General features: G+C 42.5%; 1 protein-coding gene and 1 long non-coding RNA gene across 3 annotated transcripts in view; one reads left to right on the top strand and one right to left on the bottom strand.

Annotated features, from left to right (window-relative positions):
• The window catches only part of LOC140849887 (uncharacterized), a 34,614-nt gene extending 31,663 nt beyond the window's left edge, over positions 1 to 2,951 (bottom strand). Inside the window, exons 1-2 of the long non-coding RNA XR_012132238.1 lie at positions 2,865 to 2,951; positions 2,514 to 2,665 (exon numbers count right to left, since the gene is read on the bottom strand). This is a non-coding gene — a long non-coding RNA (uncharacterized lncRNA). The remainder of the gene's footprint in view (positions 1 to 2,513; positions 2,666 to 2,864) is intronic.
• A 54-nt stretch (positions 2,952 to 3,005) lies between these two features.
• On the top strand, positions 3,006 to 5,903 carry C1H2orf74 (chromosome 1 C2orf74 homolog). 2 transcript variants are annotated; one of them, XM_073238596.1, is made up of 5 exons: positions 3,006 to 3,169; positions 3,263 to 3,455; positions 3,683 to 3,781; positions 3,883 to 4,063; positions 4,877 to 5,893. In XM_073238596.1, the coding sequence occupies exons 2-5, from the start codon at positions 3,361 to 3,363 to the stop codon at positions 5,048 to 5,050; spliced, it is 549 nt and encodes a 182-aa protein (XP_073094697.1). In that variant the 5' UTR covers positions 3,006 to 3,169; positions 3,263 to 3,360; the 3' UTR covers positions 5,051 to 5,893. The 2 variants fall into 2 exon arrangements, with proteins under 2 accessions (XP_073094697.1, XP_073094741.1); XM_073238640.1 differs by lacking the exon at positions 3,006 to 3,169 and having other exon boundaries at positions 3,298 to 3,435; positions 4,877 to 5,903.
• The last annotated feature ends 12,354 nt before the right edge of the window (positions 5,904 to 18,257 follow it).

Genomic DNA, 18,257 nt, shown 5'->3' with positions numbered 1-18,257 from the left:
TCCATTAAATAATATCTCACCATTACCCCTCACCTGAGTAAACGCTGACCTGGTAACCACTATTCTTTCTGTGTCTCTGAATTTGACTGTTTCAGTTACCTGGTATTAGTGGAATCATACAATCAATATGTGTCCTTTTGTGTCTGGCTTACCTCACTTAGCATAATGCCTTCAAGATTCATCTATGTGAACATGTACCAGGATTTCATTAATCTTAAAAGCTGAATAGCATTCCACTGCATGTATATACCACATTTTGTTTTTCCATTCACCTGTTGATGTGTGGCTATTGTGAATAACACTGCTATGAACATGGGTGTACAAATATCTGTTTGAGTCCCTGTTTTCACTTCTCTTGTGTATATAACCAGAAGTGGGATTGTTGGATCATATGGAATTCTGTGTTTGAGGAACTGCCATACTATTTCCCACAGCAACCACACCATTTTACTTTTTTACCGGCAATGCACAAGGATTCCAGTTTTTCCACATCCTTACCAATACTTGTTGTTTTCTGTTTTTTTAATAATAGCCTTCTTAATGGGTATAAAGTGTTGTTGCTCTCTAATAATAAGTGATGTTGAGCACCTTTTCATGTGCTTTTTGGCCATCTGTGTACCTTCTTTAGAGAAATTTCTATTTAAGTTCTTAGCCCATTTTTCAATTGGGTTTTTGTTGTTGTTGAGTTGTAGGAGTTCTTTATATATTCTGGATATTAACCCATTATTGGATATGTGATTTACAAATAATTTCTCACCATTGACTATGAGGTTAGCTGTGGAATTTCTATATATAACGTTTATTCTGTTGGGGGTAGTTTCTTTCTATTCCTAATTTGTTGAATATTTTTTAATCATAAAACGATGTTGAATTTTGTTAATTGCCTTTCCTGAATCAATTGAGATTGTCATGTATTTTTTCCCCTTTATTCTGTTAACATGGTGTATTATGTTGGTTTTTGTATGTTGAACCATCCTTGCATTCCAGGAATAAAGCCCACTTTGTCATTGGGTATTATCCATTTAATATGCTGCTAAATTCTTTTGTTAGTACTTTGTTGAGGATTTGTGCCTCAGTGTTCATAGTGGATATAATTCTTTTGTTTTCTTCTTTTGTGGTTTTTTTTTTTTTTTTTTTTTTTGTCTGGCTTTAGTTCCAGGGTAATACTGGCTTTGTAGAATGAATTAGGAGGTGTTCCCTTTTCTTCAATTTTTTGGAAGAATTTGAGAAAGATTGGTGTTCTGTAAATGTTTGATAGATTTTCCCAGTGAAATCATCTGGTCAAGTGCTCTCTTTGTTGGGAGGTTTTTTGATTACTGATTCAGTCTCCTTATTATAGTTCTATTCAGATTTTCTATTTCTTCATGATTCAGTGTTGGTAGGTTTTGTGTTTCTAGGAATTTTTCCATTTCATCTAGATTATACAATTTGTTAGTACACAACTGTATATCGTACTCTCCTGAAATATTTTTTATTTCTGTAGAATTACTAGTAATGTCCCACCCAAATAATTTTTGAGCACACACCTTCTGTGTGGAAAGTGAACTGTGTTAGGTCCTGGAGCCCCATCTTTGAGTAGACCCCATGGCATTATAACTTACAATATAGTGCATTTAAAATGAGATTCAATAACCAAAGTTGGATAACCCTCCACTTTCCAAAATTATGTTAACTACACATATAACTTACGATATTGATTCTTAAGCCACATTCAGTGAAAAAAAATCCCTTATGATGCAGTCTTACCAGCCTTACTTGTCACTACTACTATATCCTTGATAAAGGTCCCTGGTCTCAGGATATGTGTGGTGACTGACCATTGGAGCCAGGACCTACTAGCAGCAGTGCATGCTAGTTCCACAGTACACTGTACCACACACGCCTGGGGATGCAACCCCATTTCCCTTTTTGTTCAGGTATAATATCCACACAGTAGAGGGCATAAAGTGCACTAATATTAAGTACACAGTTCGATGGGTTTTTATATATGTTTAGACCTGTGTAACTACCAGTAGATCTATATAAATTATCCCCGTCTCCCAGGAAAATCCTTTATTTGTACATGACACATGAGAAGATTTGGGCTCCTATAGTCTCAGTTTGGCAGCAGCACAGAGTAAGGAGGATGAGTTGGGCTCTGAGCCTTCATCTGGGAGCCTTGGCTGGAGGAGGCACCCCGAATTCTGCTGACTGCCAGGAGTGGTTCAGATGCTCACATATTCTGATAATTGGTCTTGGCATGAACCCTCTAACAAACTCTACTTGTGTGTATACACACGCCACACAGAGGCCCATTCATTCAACATTCACTGAATTTTCAGGCCTTGACTTGGTGGAATACCCAAAGATAAAGAAGTCATAGTCCCTGCTCTTCTGGAGGATTGCCAATGTTGTTGCAGCCCAAAGACCCCCAGGGCTCACCTTCTGACATTTTACTCCTTTATATGCTCCTTTGCATATCAGGAAATCTTAGCTGTACTCTCTCTTCCTGGTCATGGGAGGCCCTCACTCACCTGCAGTTCGGCTGTGGCCAGAGGTCATCTTTCCTCTGACCATCTTGTTTTATTCCTACTTCCTCAGCCATGGCCTCTAGAGCTGCCCATTTTTTGTGTGTCTAGACAGTAGGTCCAGTGATGTGGGATTAGAAGGGTATCAGCTATTTAGCCTGGAGAGAACACAGTTAGGAAGTAAGTTGATTACTGACCTTAGAGCTATAGAGAGGGATTTTATAGGAAGGAAGTAGTACTGATTGTTCATGGCCTGTGAAAGGAGCAGTAGGAGAAACAGACTTGGGTTAAGAAAGGGATGGTGGTGTTTGGAGAGTAAGAAGAAAAGCTTAGTCCAAAGAGTGGCCAAGATAGTACCATGCAGCCTCTCTTCCAGCCCTCCCAGAGTAGAGAACAGAAAGCAGCACAGAGGAGAGGGCGTGGGTAGGGCTGGGCTGGTGCCCTGGCCCTCTAACTCGATGGTTCCATGATTCTATGATGTCACTGAAGAGAAATGAATGGAGCTATGGGCTTGGCTCCAGCGGCTCCAATTCCTCTCTCTTCCGGATTCTGATAGTTTGGGGGATGAGAGGAGCTGAGCTAAGTGATCACATGTGTCCCAGCTCAGCCTCCCCTCCAGCCACCTCAGCCTCCACCTCATTTATGGAGAGAAATTAGCCAGTGTGAGTCAGCTCCACCAAAACAAGCAGAGTATCTTTTATGAAGCTGGTCAAAAGAACAACAATGAAAACAGCCTTTTATTCTTCTGTTTCTAGAAAACTTAAAGAACAAGAGAACTACATTCAGACTGGGCTGGAAGAGAATATTTGGACAGTCTGTGGTTGTGAGAGTGGACTTGTTTTCAGCTGACCTGATGAGCTTTGAAGCCACAGCAATCACTTTCTCCATCATCCTTCTAATTTGCTTCATTTGCATCTTCCTTTTACTGGTGGTTTTTTTATATAAATGGTATAAATCCATGCTGATAAATTGGGATCAGATTTCAAGTCACACTAGCAAATGTACCTAGAAATAATACAGAACAGTTTAAAAATAGAGCAAATAATAGTGCTGTAGCTATCTACTTTTTCCTGTTAAAAGAAATGCTAATTTCCTGTTAAAAGTGAAGTTCCATGCCAAGCCTTAAATTCAAGACTATCCTTCCTTTCCTGAATTTTTTGCTTGCTCATTTTCAGTTTCCAAACCAAGAAAGATGAGGAGACAGAAAAAAGACTCTGTATAGGTGCTAATGGAGGTAAAAATTGTTCAGCTGCCAATTCCGGAGACCAAGAAAAGTAAGTCTGTATCATAGAATGTGTTAGAAAGCCATTTTTGTTTTGTGATAATGGTGGATAAGATACATGAATTTTAAAAACCCTGCTGATTGCTTTTCTAGGACTTTCCTAATGCAAGTCATGGGTGTGAACACACCTGTGAGGCCTGGTATTCTTGTCCAGAGACAGAGTAAAGAAGTGGTGGCCACACCCTTAGAAAACAAAGAGGACGTGGAGAATGAAGAGGAGAACAAGACAAAAGGGGCACAGATGCCTGAGAATGGTGGAGAAAATGGTCAAAAGGTGATGGGATTTTGTGCTCTCAAGGGGCTATCTAGAATTTGTCTGACTGGAAGGAGGTCTTTTACTCAGCTAGGTGTACTGAGGGGTGGTCTTCCCTCAACTTAGATTTGTATCTGGAAAAAGTGCAATGTCCACAGTCACGTGAGCCATTCTTCTTAGCTTATTGCTTCATCTTATTAAACCACTTACATATGCCAAGTTTAGACACTTGTTCATCCTTCATTCTTACATTTATGTTTTTCTTAATAATTCCCCTCCATTTTGCTTTTCTCAGAATCCTAGGATCACAGAGTTGGAGGGGGCCTTGGAGATCAACTAGTGACCCAACCCTCTCTCATGTTTCAAATAAGAAAATAAAATGAATAGTTTAAGGTAACCCTACTGTGGCTGACCTCAGGACCAGACCCCATGTCCGGTTCTAGTTTCAGGCTCCTTCTGCAGCAGCAAACAAACACTGCCAGGGCCTTCTTAACACCATGTTTGGGACTCTCTAATAAGAGCAACTCACATCTCATCCTAAAACAAGACCCATGCCCAGTTGGAGGCAGAATGATGGTGTAGGCAGCTGTTGGGTTTGACTGCTCCAGAGATAATAACATGTCACCAAACGCTGCTTGAATATGTCCATGTATGCTCTTATGGCCACAGAGCTATGAGAATAAGATGGTGATGGATTGTCACTTCTTCCCTATGTCATTTAGATATGCTTTTATGTTTCTCACCAACAATGTCCACATGAGCTATATTTTTAAAAGCAGGTTTTTTTGCATTCATAAACTGGTCATTTATACTGTTTGTCCCATTCTTTTGCAGGATTATAATTTGGAAAAACCACCCATACCTGTCACTGAAATGCCTTCAGTTGTTGAAAAACACAGAAGACCTTTAAAAGGAGTGACATTTTCAAGGGAGGTAATTGTTGTAGACCTTGGGAAGGAATACCCTACCCCTCAAAGCTATACTCGAAAACATAAAGAGAGAAAATGAAACTCAAAAAGGCTGAGAGTGAAAGAAACGCAACCTTAGACTAACAATGAAATGACTGCAGATACAAAATCATGTTGAAACAGCAAAATAATGGGGAATTAAACAAATACAGGTAACGTTTCACCTTCATGCAGTAAGAAATGGGCTACATGTGAAATTCTGTAAGTAGAATACCCAGAACTTGAATATAGGTCGTTTAAAACTCAAATCTGAGTTCAGGAAATTGATTGTATTAAGTGGCCTTAAAACATTGGCTACTCAAACACTGTTCTTCCATGTGAATAAAGTTACTGTGTTTGTGCAGATGTCTGTTAGGTAAATCATCCTCCAGGGGGACTTTGGAAACCACACATGTTCCTTATGCTCTGATCACAGGTGTCATGACCAAATAACATCACTGCTGTTGTCATGGAAACATCCAAAATCTAGGACTGCAGTCTCCTGTTAACATATTCCTTGTTGAACTCAGTCCTGAAACCTTTATTGTATGAACAACTGCCTTTTAAGATTGACACAAAACCACCACCAACAACAAAACATCCTGTTACTCTGGGCGAGTCCTGAGTTTACACTATTCTTGATTTCAGTAGTTCAGAAATTTCTGTCCCTATGTGGAATATGGTACCATCCAAGCCACTGCAAGATGCATTTATGAAAGATGTAAGGGGCTATGAGAAAGACGAAAAGCAGAAGACATGACATTTGATTCAAGGGCTTCGCACATTGGCACGCATATGACATATGCTCAATAAATGCTTCTTGGTGATTTGGAGAATGACTGATAAATTTAGAACGTGTGATTAATGCTAAATGAGGCCGCTGCCACCCTTTGAAGTCCCTGTGGCCTGGGACAATCGCACTGTGAGGAGGAAGGCTCGGAAGGAATGCATTTCAGATGATGAAAGGCACAAGCCCAGTCAGAGCGGCGAGGACGGGTCGCGCTGGGCGGACTCCACCAGGCGTCTGGAGCTGCGGCTGGGCGCTGGGGAGAGCTGAGAGGTGACGGTGAATCGCAGTGAGAGCCAGAGGGAAGTCGCTCTTGGGGCCCCAGGCCAGAGGGAGAGGGTGGGGAGCAGATTAAAGCGGTGCGGACTCCTGGGGGTGGGGCCAGCAAAAGTATTCATTCAGAACCATGAACTCTCTATAAACACTAAAAATTTTTGGACTTTCACCAAAGACAATGTTTAAAAATTTTTTAAATTGTGGTAAAATATGAGTAATACAAAATTTAGCATCTTCACCATTTTTAGTGTTGAGTACGTTGTTGTACAACCATCACCACATTCAAAGAACTCTTCCTCTCCCAGATCTGTAACTGCACCTGTCAAACACCAGCCCCTCATTTCCCTGCCCAGCCCCTGGTAACTGCCACCCTACTCTCTGTCTCTCTGATAGCAACCAGAATTTGACTAAGTACCTCATGTAAGCAGAATCTCAGTATTTGTCCTTTTGTGACTGGTTTGTTTCACTTAGTGTAATGTCCTGAAGGTTCATCCATGTGACAAGAATTTCGTTCCTTTTTAAGCATGAATAATATTCCATCTGTGTGTATATATACCACATTTTAAAAATCCATTCATTCATTGATGCACACTTGGCTTGCTTCTTACCTTTTTTCTATTGTGAATAATGATATGAGTATTTAAAATTTTAACCTAAACAAGCTCAAACTTACCTAGATGACCATTTATAGCTGTGTGTTCCCATATGACGTCATGGTTTCATTGGCCCATATCTGCATCTGTATTTATGGAACCAAGTTACTTTGTCCCACACTGATGAGAAAGAGCAGAGGATAAATTCATATGTAAATGACGCTTCTATGTCAAAGTGAAGGCCAATTTCCTGGTGAGCGACTATACTAACCAAAGTTCTGTAAAAGTTCCAATAGAAGAGAATCATGAGGAAATTGGCCAAGTGTGCCCACAACAGTACAGGCACACGGAAATCCTGAGGCCGTCAGTGCACGGCTTGGGGGTGAGTGGTAGAGAGGCCAACAGTCCAGCATCTGGCACTAAATGTTAATTTGAATTTCATTGATTTTACTCTCATGTTTGTATTTGATTTGTAAATTTGTTTTGGTTTAAGAGTTGAATGAGAGCTCCACGGATAAAAATTGATAGCCAGTTTTATGTTTCCACATATTTTTAAGTACCAGTATATGTAATAAATAATTTAAGGCAATAATGTTAGGTGGGGGTGTCCATGAGAACTTTCCCCCAGGGTCAGATCATCGCAGATAGCAAGCGGCAGGTAAATCGACATGGCTATGGCGGCAGTTCGGGTTTGAGGATGAAGATCAGGAATAGGGAGATGGCAGAACACAACGGAAACATGAAGAAAGAATCAAGAACTTCAGGTTTTGGTTAGACATGGAGGAGCAAGAGGAGGACAAGGAGGCGCCTGAGCTCGGATTCCAGAGAGGCTGTCAGAGGCAGGAAGGTCTAGGGGGGCGGCTGACTCATGGGAGGTTAGGTGGGTTCTAGTTCTGCTGAATTGAGGTGTTTACCAGAAATTCAACCGAAGATGCTTAGTGAGCAATGAAGCTATAGGACCGCATTTCCATCTCCCAAGCTGTGGATTCAGTGAAAAGTTGAGTGATTCTTTCTCAACGCCCACTGGTGTTTCTCTTGCAGAAGTAGGATCAAACTTGCCAGTTTTCCTCTTTATTAGCTGTTGACCCAGGGACTTTCTTCAACTCACTCCCCCAAGCAGGACACATTTCCCAAAGCCAAAAAAAGAAAAGCTTGATAAATTGGACTGATTTTTGAAAACTGTTTAGCAAGAAGTAACAAAGTAAAAACACCAACAAAAAACTTGGAAGACCTATTATTTAGAAAGACATTTATACTGAAATAATTTCAAATTTACAGAAAAGTTACAAACTGTGTTCCATCACTTAGATACTCTAGTTAACAATTTGCCATGTTTGTTTTATCATTCTCTCTTCATATTGACATATTCATATTTTTTAAGCATTTTTTAAGAGTAAAATGCAAACATGCTGTATCATTTACCCTTAAGTACTTTAGCACATATTTCCTAAAGACTGAGATTTTATCCCATAAAGCCACAGTTGACCAACCATCAATTAACATTTACTATTGCTGTCTAATCCACAGGCCTCATTCCAAATTTGACAATTGTGCCAATCATATTCTTTATAGGTCCAGGATCCAATTCAGAATAATGCTTTTCATTTAGTTGACATGTATCTTCAGTCTCCTCCAGTCTGGACCTGTTCTTCAGATTTTCCTTGACTTTTCTGGCCTTGACACTTTTGAAGCTTACAGGCCCATTACTTTGAAGAATGTCCCTCTCTATTGTGTTCGCTTGATGTTTCTTCACGATTAGGTTCAGGCTGTGTATCTTTGGCAAGAATATTTCAGATGTGATCTCAGAGCATCATATCAGGAGGCATGTGCTATCAATTTGTCCTATAAGTATTGATAACATTTTAATTTTTATTACTTGGTTGAGATTATGTCTGTCAGATTTCTCCACTGTAAAATGCATAAGTATTTTTTACTCATTGATAAATGATACTAGTTGGCATCCTACTGAAAGGTAGGTTTCCCCTTCTCTATTTATTCATTTATTCATTCACTCATTTAACATGTTAGTATAACATTTTAGATTCCTGTTTTATTCAATAGGTTATAATCATGTGCAATCATTATTCATTTTTGTGCTCTAATGTTCTGAGATGGCCAGTGGGGCCCCTTGGATTGTCTAAATGTGTCTCCATTGTTCCTTGAGCACGTCCTTACTTTCCTATACAGGATGTTCCAAGCTCATCTTGTACTCTTTCTGGCCCAGCCCTGGAATCAGCTATTTCTGTAGTGGAGAATGGTATCCTGAAACTAAGACATGCACATCAATGTGCTCGTTGCTCCTGGGTTGTTACTGTTTCTAGACTCTGAGTGGGCACAGGTAGGAAATCTATGTATGTGTGAGCACATACATGCACATATATGCAGACACGTACATGTATTAATCACCTACTGCCGCATAATGAATTACCCCAAAACTTGGTGAGTTAAATAATAAGTAATTATGTATTATCTCCCATGGTTGCTGTGGCCAGGAATTCAAACTGGGCACAGCGTGGATGGCTTGTCTCTGCTCTATGATGCTTAGGCCCTTGATGCTGGGAGACTCCGAGGCTGGGGCTGGAATCATCCAAAGGCTTGTTCACTCACGTATGCTGGATGTCAGCTCAGGAGCTGTCACTGTAATACCTACTCATGGTCTGTTGATGTGACCTGGGCTTCCTCACAAGTTGGAGACTGAGTTCTCAGGTAAAGCGTTGAGAGAGAAAGAGAGAGAGAGAGAGAGAGAGAGAGAGAGGAGAGAGAGAGAGAGAGAGAGAGAGAGAGAGAGAGAGAGAATGAGCATGAGCCAGAAGAGGGGCAGGCTTTTGGTAAGCTAATCCTGGAAGTTTGGAAGAGACATCCCATCACTTCTGCTGTGTTCTGTTCACTGGAAGCAAGTCACTCGGTCCAGCCTGCACTTGAGGGGAGGGGATGCACAAGGCATGAATACCCAGAGGCTGTGGCCACTGACGGCAGTCCTTGAGGCCGCCTACCACACAGTCTCAGCTTGGTACTGCCTTGGGCGCCGGGCAAAACCAACATAAATCCTCTGCGGGATCCAGGAACTGGGCTTCAGAGCCTGGCAGCGTGGTCTGACACTGCTGTGGGAGACCAACTCAGAACTCATTTACTGCCGGAGTCCAGCTCCAGCCTAGGGGTGGGATGCCGAAGGTGCAGGACGGAGTCGGCGTATGGAGAGACAGGACACGGAGTCAGATGGAGGTGGTCTCTCGACAAAGTGTCGATGACAGCTTAATTTATACCATTTTGCACAAGGATATGATTATTTTTTATTGTTCTGATGATTAATTAGTATAGGCAGTTGGTTAATAAGTATAGGCAAGCTTTTTTTTTTTCTTCTCCTATCTAATCTATTCATGGTTGGTCAAGCGTTAGACAGGTGATTGTTTTTCTGTTCCTTGACCAAAACTTTTCCTATCAACATGTACTCTATTGTGTTTTACGTTTCTATGCAACGCAGTTTCTAAGTAGCGCATGTGACCGTGGAGCGTGCAGGATGTAGAAGCGACTACGGAGTCCATCAGCTCAGGGTGAAATACAGGTACCACAGTTAGCTAGGATTCTTTCCCACAAAAATATTTTTAGAGGCTCTAATAAATTTATAATCAATCTAAAATCATAAACTCATATCTTCACCTTATACCCCTTTGTAGGGCACAGTAGGCAGCAAACTAAATTTTCCCTTCTTATCTACATTTCTCTTTCTTCTGTGTGGATACCAAAATCTCCCTGACATGCTACACAGGTCTCCATGACTCCACTACTGCAGGGACTAAACAAGTTCTTACATGGTGAACAATGAAAGGGCATTCATATCATAGAAACTGTTTCTATTTTAACTACAAACTTTAAACTATAAACAATCAAGTCAAATGTGATTTATGATTATTCATTTGATTTTTATACTTTATATGTGAATCTCATATTTTCTCCTTTACGTTTCTAATAAAATGTTGATGTAGTAGGTAGATGCAAGATATAGATAGAAAGCATGATTTAGAACTGTAAGAAGGCAGGTGTAGATGATCAGGTTTGTGCCTACAGACCAGATATTAATCCAAGTCGAACAAGGGCAACAAGATATCCACGGTTGTAGACAATTTCTCTCAAAACTGGGGGGGGCTGAGGTTCTAAGCCTCACCTCTGTTGGCCCCCATTTTCTCACCTGATGGCCCCCCTGCGACTGTGCCTGTCTTAGGTTGTTCCTCCCTTGAGGAATCTTACCCGTCTCTGGCTAACCAGTCATCTTCCGGGGCCATACAGGGAAATGTAAAGTTGGTAAGTGAGAGAGAAGCAATATTGTTTGAAAAGGTTAGCTTTTTACTTCTTTGCAGATTTATGCTCCATGGCTTCTATGCCCAGCACTTGTTTTGAAGTATCTTTACTTCCTGGAAAATTATGGTATTTGGTAATCTCACATATAAGGCACAAAGTTTAGTAAATGGCTGTAATTAGCAAAGAAGAAAAACAAACTATAGAAGTAGCAGAGGGAAGAAAACATGAGATGATTAATTAAGTGTCAACAGGGTTATTCCATTCAACATTCTCTCAGAACTCTATTTCTAGAAAACTTTCCATCACTAGTTTCACTAGCATTGTAAACAAGGGGGGCATTCTCATTGGAAATGGGGTGGTCAATGTTTGACTAACTAACAGCAGGTTTCGGTACTTTATGCCAAGATCGCCATTTGGCCCCTGCATGTTCCATTCTTCAGGAGCACTGTCCTGAAAAGCTCCTGGGAAACTTATGTTCTCATCCTTTCCACACTGCTCAGCAAAGGTTAGTTAACCCTTGGCAACAATGCAAGCAAAAAACAAAGCCAATAGTACAATGGAGAAAAGCAAAATCAAGGTGGGTAATAGGGGGAGCCAGCTGCGAAGGCCCCTGCCTTATGAGGGTCTTCTTCTAGCCTGAGTTTCGCTACACAGCTTGAGTAGCATGGCTCCCGGCAATTTACTTTCTGTTGGTAAATTTGTTTGGTAAAAACTTTCTTCCCACGAACCTCAAAATGTCCTCACCATGGTCTTGCTGCCCATTATGTTTGTGCCCGTCCTCCTTTCCCCACAAATACTGCCCTGACATCTGCATCTTTGCCAATGCTTTTTCCCTTGGATCTGGACCAACCTCCCCATCTCTACCTGCTAAAATTCCAGCCATCCTTCAGAGACCATTTTTCTCCTTTCATGTTCCTTCAACCAATGTCTTTTTTTATTCTTTTGATCAATTCAACCAATACTTGTTGAGGTCTGTTGTGTACTAGGCACTGGGGATTCTACAGTGCACAAAACAGATCAGCAGTTTATAGTGTAAGCTGTTGTATTTATCTTTCTGTTCTTTACACCAGTGGCTTTCGAACTGTAGAAAAAAACCTTGTGATAACGATAGAATTCCACACACACACAGTGATTTAAGAAACAATATTTACCTTTACCATACGTAATCACTCTGATAATTTAGACTCTATTTCATTAAGACAAAAATTATAGTGGATACATACTAAACTGATTTTACAACTTATCAATAGGTTGGAACATTCAGGTTTGAGAAATATTTGTTTCTTTTTCCATTCAGTGACCCCAACTATGTGCCTACTGTGCACAGCTCCAGCATTGGGATACAGAGAGGAAGAGCTTCTTCCTCAAGGCCAGGGGTGAAAACAGAGCTTGAGGGCAAATGGCTGCGCACAGTATGTGTTGAGCTACAGTGTGCTTGAAGCAGGTGTGCATATTGCTAGCTCAATAAATATTAATGGAATTAACTCAGGCTGAGGCATAGGCATCAGAATTATAAAAATAAATCAGAATAGTGACTTCGTCAAAAGCAGAATCCTAGGGTTTCCCCCTGCCCCATAGATCTATTGTGATGTGAAACTTGAATCAAAGTCCTGATTCTCCAGTTCATGCTACTAAGAGTCAATCTGGGATGTTTACTTTTCAGCTCCATTCTCTAGACATAGAGAACACGTGTTAGAGTTAGCTGTGTTTAGAAAAGGGAAAAATAATTGGGGCTTACACCAGCACAGATGGTTATAGTAAAAAAAGACATACTTAGAGCATTTTGCATTTCTTTTTCCAAAGCTTGTCAACATTATCACCCTCACTCTACTGCAGGAAAGATGCCACCTAAAGTTGTCCAACTTGCTACCTGTCTCAACTCCCCTCCCCATCCCCAAAACAAACCCATCAAAACTAGGCTTGGTATAGAAACATCCATCTTCATCCTTTCTCCTCAGATCTTCCCAGGTTGACCCCATCTGCCTTTGGATTCATCTCCTCCCATTGTTCCTGGGGCTTTGCTCCACCACCTGTCCCTCTTTTGACCCCTTCAGCCTATAAACACATTTCAAGGGAAAAGACAAAATCTCCTTTACCCTAGGTCTCCATACAGCTATTTCTCTTACTCATCCTTCACAAACATTTTGAAAGCACAGTCTCCACCTGCTCACCTCCCAGTGATTCTTCTGTCGTATGTGACCTGACTTCTGCCCCCGTTCATTGAAACTACTCTCTGCACAGAGCCCAGTGACCCTCTTGTCAAATCCAAAGAACAATTTCTTTATTATCCTTCTTGCACTTTTCGATAGATCTAACCCTGCTGACCACTCCTGTCATCACGGACCTTGGTGTCCCTGTGAAAGGCCTTCTGCATTTCCTTCCTCCTCTAGTTGCTTCTTTTCAGGCTCCATCAGCTCTGCCCACCCCTTAAATGCTGATGCCCAGAGTTATAACCTAAGCCTTCTCCCAACCTCTTTTTATTCTAGTCCCTCAGGGTGGTGTTGACTAACCCAGCTGAGAGTCCTAGGCCCTGAAAATCACTTCCTCTGCTTCACCCCAGGATCTGATCCACTCCCAAATGTCTCTCATATCTGTCTTCTCTCCACCTTGACAAATTTCCCGTTCCAGTTTCTATCCCACTCTTGTCCATTGTTCAAATTCTCAAAAGAATGATTTTTCTAAAACACAAGTCCAATCCCATCCTTTCTCCATTTAGACCACCTCCATAGTTTCCTCTGCCTATAGAACAAAGTCCAAGCTCTTCAGCAGGGCACACAAGGCTTTCGTGTTGGGGCAGTTCGTCCCCGTGCGGCCTCATCGCCTTTGGCCTCTTCACATCACTCCCGCACAGCCACCTCAGGGCGGTGTTTCTCCCTGCCCTTGTGGCTGGGCACTTGCTGCTCCCTCTGCCTGGCATCTCCTTTCCTCTGTTAAAGCCAAGAGTCCTGCTCACTCTGCAGACGTCCTCACAGAAAGACCTACAGGAGCATCACACTTCCTAGGGAGAATTAGGCCCTTTCTCCACTGGACTCCCAGGGTATTTACCAGAAGGTGGATTCATGCTGGTCCCCACTAGCACCTGAGCCCCGTGTCTTATTTTGTAGTCACTCCAGCATAAACAGACTGGGACACAAAGACTTGGACACACAGGAGATGCTCACTAAATGTGGTAGAATGTTTACCCACCCTAGCAACTGGAAACTGCCGATTCATCCGTGAAGATGTTTGACTCAATTAAAAAAGAAAATTTTTCAGACTTACAGAGTTGCAAGAATATCATGATGAACCCCTGGGAACTCTTCACCTCGAGCCACTGGTTGTCAGCATTCTGCCACACCAGCTTTATGTTTTTTCCTTTGAACTGATTGAGTAAATTGCAGACATCATGACACTTTACCCCTAAATATTTCAGATGTATCGCCAAAGAACAAGACGTTTTCCTTTGTAACCCATATTCAATGTTTAGAGATTTTAATATTGACACACTGTTATCCAATATGCAGGCTGATATGCAATTTAAATTCCAATTTTGTCATTTAAAACTGTTTGGGATCCAGGAGCTAATCTGGGATCATGCATTGCTTTTAGTTGGCACATCTCTCATCTCTTTAGCCTTCTTTTGATATTCATGAAATGTTTATTTTTGGAGTCTAAGCCAGGTCCATTTTGCAGAATTTCCCTCAGTTTGGGCTTTTCTGATTGTTTCCCCATGATTAGACTCAGATTAAGCATTTTTGGCAAAAGTACTACATAGGTGATGGTGTATCCATGGCCATTTGCTCCATTTCTGGTGGTGCTGAATTTCATCATTTGATTAAGGTGGTAGTTGCCAGATTTCTCCTTTGTAAACATCACATTTCCTTACAGTAGTTAATAAGAGAACTGGGTGGGGGAGGGTGTGTGATACCCTCACACTATGTGAATATCTTCTTCCCCAGCAATCTTTTGCTCATTGATGTAGGGTTTTCCCCTCACCGCATTTTTAAGAATTAAAATAAAATACACATTAAAAAGTTGCCTTCTTAACCATTAGGTGTGTAGTTCAGTGGTGTTAAATACATTCTTAATATTGTGCTACCATCACCACTGCCCATCTCCAGAATTCTTCATCTTGTAAGACTGAAACTCTATACGCATTAAACAATAACTCCCCATTTCTTCTTCACTCTAGCCCCTTGAAACCACCACTTTACTTTCTATCTCTGATTTTCACTACTCTAAATACTTTATAGAAGTGGAATCATGTACTATGTCTTTTTGTGACTGGCTTATTTCACTCAGCAAAATGTTAATATGCTAAGTTCACACTAATAGTATAAAGTGAACCTCAAGGTTCATCCATGTTTTGTAGCATATGTCCAAGTTTCCTTCCTATTTAAGGATGAATAACATTTCATTGTGTGTATATACCACATTTTATGTGTTCACCTGTTGATGGACATTTGGGTTGCTTCCCCATTTTAGCTGTCGTGAATAATACTGCTGTGAATATGGGTGTACAAATATCTCTTGGAGATCCTTGACTCAGTTTTTTTAAGACAAACATTTTAATACTAATTATATTAATTCTGAATATTTTACTTGACAAATTACTTTTTGGAACAAAATCTTTTGACCAATATAATTACTAATTATCTACATAGAATATGTTTACATTTTAATAAAATTATTTCCATTGGGATAAATTCTACTTGTGTAAACATTACAAAAATTTTGGTCCACATAAAATTTTAGCATTTATAGCCTCTGCCTTTGTAAGTTTTCTGGTAAATCTTATTTTCCCCTGGGATTCCAATTACACATATCTAAAACTTACCATGTAATGGTCTATCAGTAATATTCTTTATGAATTGGATAAAAGGACAGCTAATCTACACCAAAAGGTGCCCACTACTATTGCCATTGCAAATATTTTCTGTTTGATACCTGGTGTTAGCTGTCCATGCCTTTGGCGAAGTATAAAAATGCCATTTTGTTGTTTGAGGGTCAAAATATTTTGAAGCCGTTTATTTGACTGTTCTAGCTTTCTGGAAGATTTTGTTGGAATATAATAGTGCCAGTAAGCAAAAGGCGAAAATGTTCTCCATCAGTTAGTTTGTTTCACTGATAAGCATAGACAGGCAATGCATGGGCCACGACAGGGGAACAGACAAGCCAGGGACCCCTGCCCGTCCATTGCCATATCCGTTCTCCCTGCTAAATAAATATACGGACACCTTGGTAACGTTTTCCGGAGAGCTGGTGCAAAGTTGTTGCTAGAAGGTGAAAATTCGTTAAAGAAATCATTAATATCTACATAATTATTGTAAAATTTCATCAAGCTGCAATATGAGATGGCATTCACATTCTTTCGTCATCTGTACAAGATTATTGCATGAATAAAACGTAAACGGTCCTGAAATAACTTGGAACTTCGTAGCTTGTGCTACTTGGACAAGTGTTGAAAACACATGAATACCATACCACCATCAACCTCACGAAGGAACAAAACCCAAACGTGGTGTACAACTAGGGCGCAGGGCCGAGAGCACGCCGCACGGGCGGCCCGCGCCCGACCTCAGGTAGCACAGCAGGAGATCGAGTACCCGGGTGGCGCCTCGAGGCTCAGGTCCGCTGCACGCGGCGCGGATCCGTCACAGCCTGGCAGCCGCGTGCTGGCGCTGAAAGTAATCGTTGCCACAGTAATAACCTTGGAAGGCGCCCGGGCTGCGCGCCTCCCGGCCCCCGCACTGGCGAGCCCGCAGCGGGCCTCGGCCCGGCGCGACGCGGTACGGGGGGGCGGGGTTTCTGGCATTTTCGGGGCTCCGCGAACGCCCTGATACGGGGCTCCGAGGCGGAAACGGCGGCGCCAGACCCCTCTGCGCTCTCTGCCCGGGCGGCCCCCCAGCGCGGGCAGGGCCACGGCGGGCCGGGGGACCGCGGAGGAGCGGGAAGACGGGACCCGAGCGAACACCCGGCGCCGGGGCGGGGCTGGGGTGCGGCCTCCGGGGCTCCTCTCTCCGCGGCGGCCGGGCGCTCCGTGCCCTGAGGGAGGGATGGCGGGCCCGCCGGCGGCAGAGAGCCTCCGTGGGCCGGGCCCGCCCAGGTGCGGGGCATCCCCGGCGCGCCGGCGGCGGCCCGTGGCCCAGGGCGCCTGGGGGCCGTCTGCGCTGGCCCGGAGACGTGAGCTCCCTCCCTCTGCAAGTTGGGTTGGAACCCAGGGAAGGCTTCTGCCTGACCTCTGACAGCCTGCGGCCCTAGGGGCTTCCCGCCCCTTCCCCTTCCCCTCCCACAGCCAGCCCTCTCCACGTTTCTGGGAGTTAAAAAGGACACATGGGCCGATTTACATCCCTCTACCTCAGAGCTTTGGGGGCTGTGGTACCTCGACGCCACGGAGGTGATGCTAAGGCACGTCCAGGGCAGAGGAATGCTTTACTTGGGGAGCCCTGGCCTGGGGCTGAGAAGGGCTGACTTCTGCTTTCCTAGCTCTGTCACCATGGACACATTGATGCCGGGGTTCTTGTTCATGAAGCCGAAGAATGAGCTTCACAAACACTCAAGGTAGGAGAGCAAGGTACAGGCTTTTATTTAGAAATAAAGTGAGAGAATAGATCTCCTGGCTCATGCCATGGGGGGGACAAGAGAGCCCGTAGTGGTGCGTTGTCTAGGGGGTTTTATAGGCAGTTGAGGATTTTCGAGAACATGAAAAAAATTTAGCGGTGTGGACTTGCATCACCTGTCCTGTCCTCAAGGTGGGCTGGGTCATAGTCTGATTGCCAGGACTGACAGCGGAATCACGGGTTATGCTGATACCCTTGCAGAACGCTCAGACATTCCAGGCTAAGTTGCTTCTGGCCTTTTGACCTTTAACTGATCTCACTGAAGATGTCCATATCCTTACCTAGAGAATTAGTGTGACCTTGACTTTGCATAATGCTTAGCACAGACTTTCAATAGGGACTTCTTTGCCCATTGTTACATTGCTCTGACTGTAAATATTCCACCCTGCTTTTCTCAGAGGCCCTCACCCTACTCTGACTACACCCATGGTCCCTGTCTCAACATCACGTGTTTCTCTCGGCTCATTTCCATTCCCTAAAATGGGAGCATTATTTGGGAAGATTGCATGAGCTAATGTTTGAAAATACTTGATAACTTATCTCGTTATGATTGAAATTGTTTCAGTTATTACTGCTTTTTCATAGGTCCCAGGCTTTGCTACAGGCCAGGTGAGATTGCTAGGCCCTTTTCCCCCAAATAAGCCAGCGTTTTTAAGAGAAAAATACTACTTTACATAGTATCTTAAGGAACTGAGCAAGAGGCTTAATAGATATTTG

This window comes from Manis javanica, chromosome 1 (genome assembly GCF_040802235.1).
Source record: "Manis javanica isolate MJ-LG chromosome 1, MJ_LKY, whole genome shotgun sequence".
Classification (NCBI taxonomy): Eukaryota; Metazoa; Chordata; class Mammalia; order Pholidota; family Manidae; genus Manis; species Manis javanica.
This window is presented reverse-complemented; position numbering and strand designations above follow the sequence as displayed.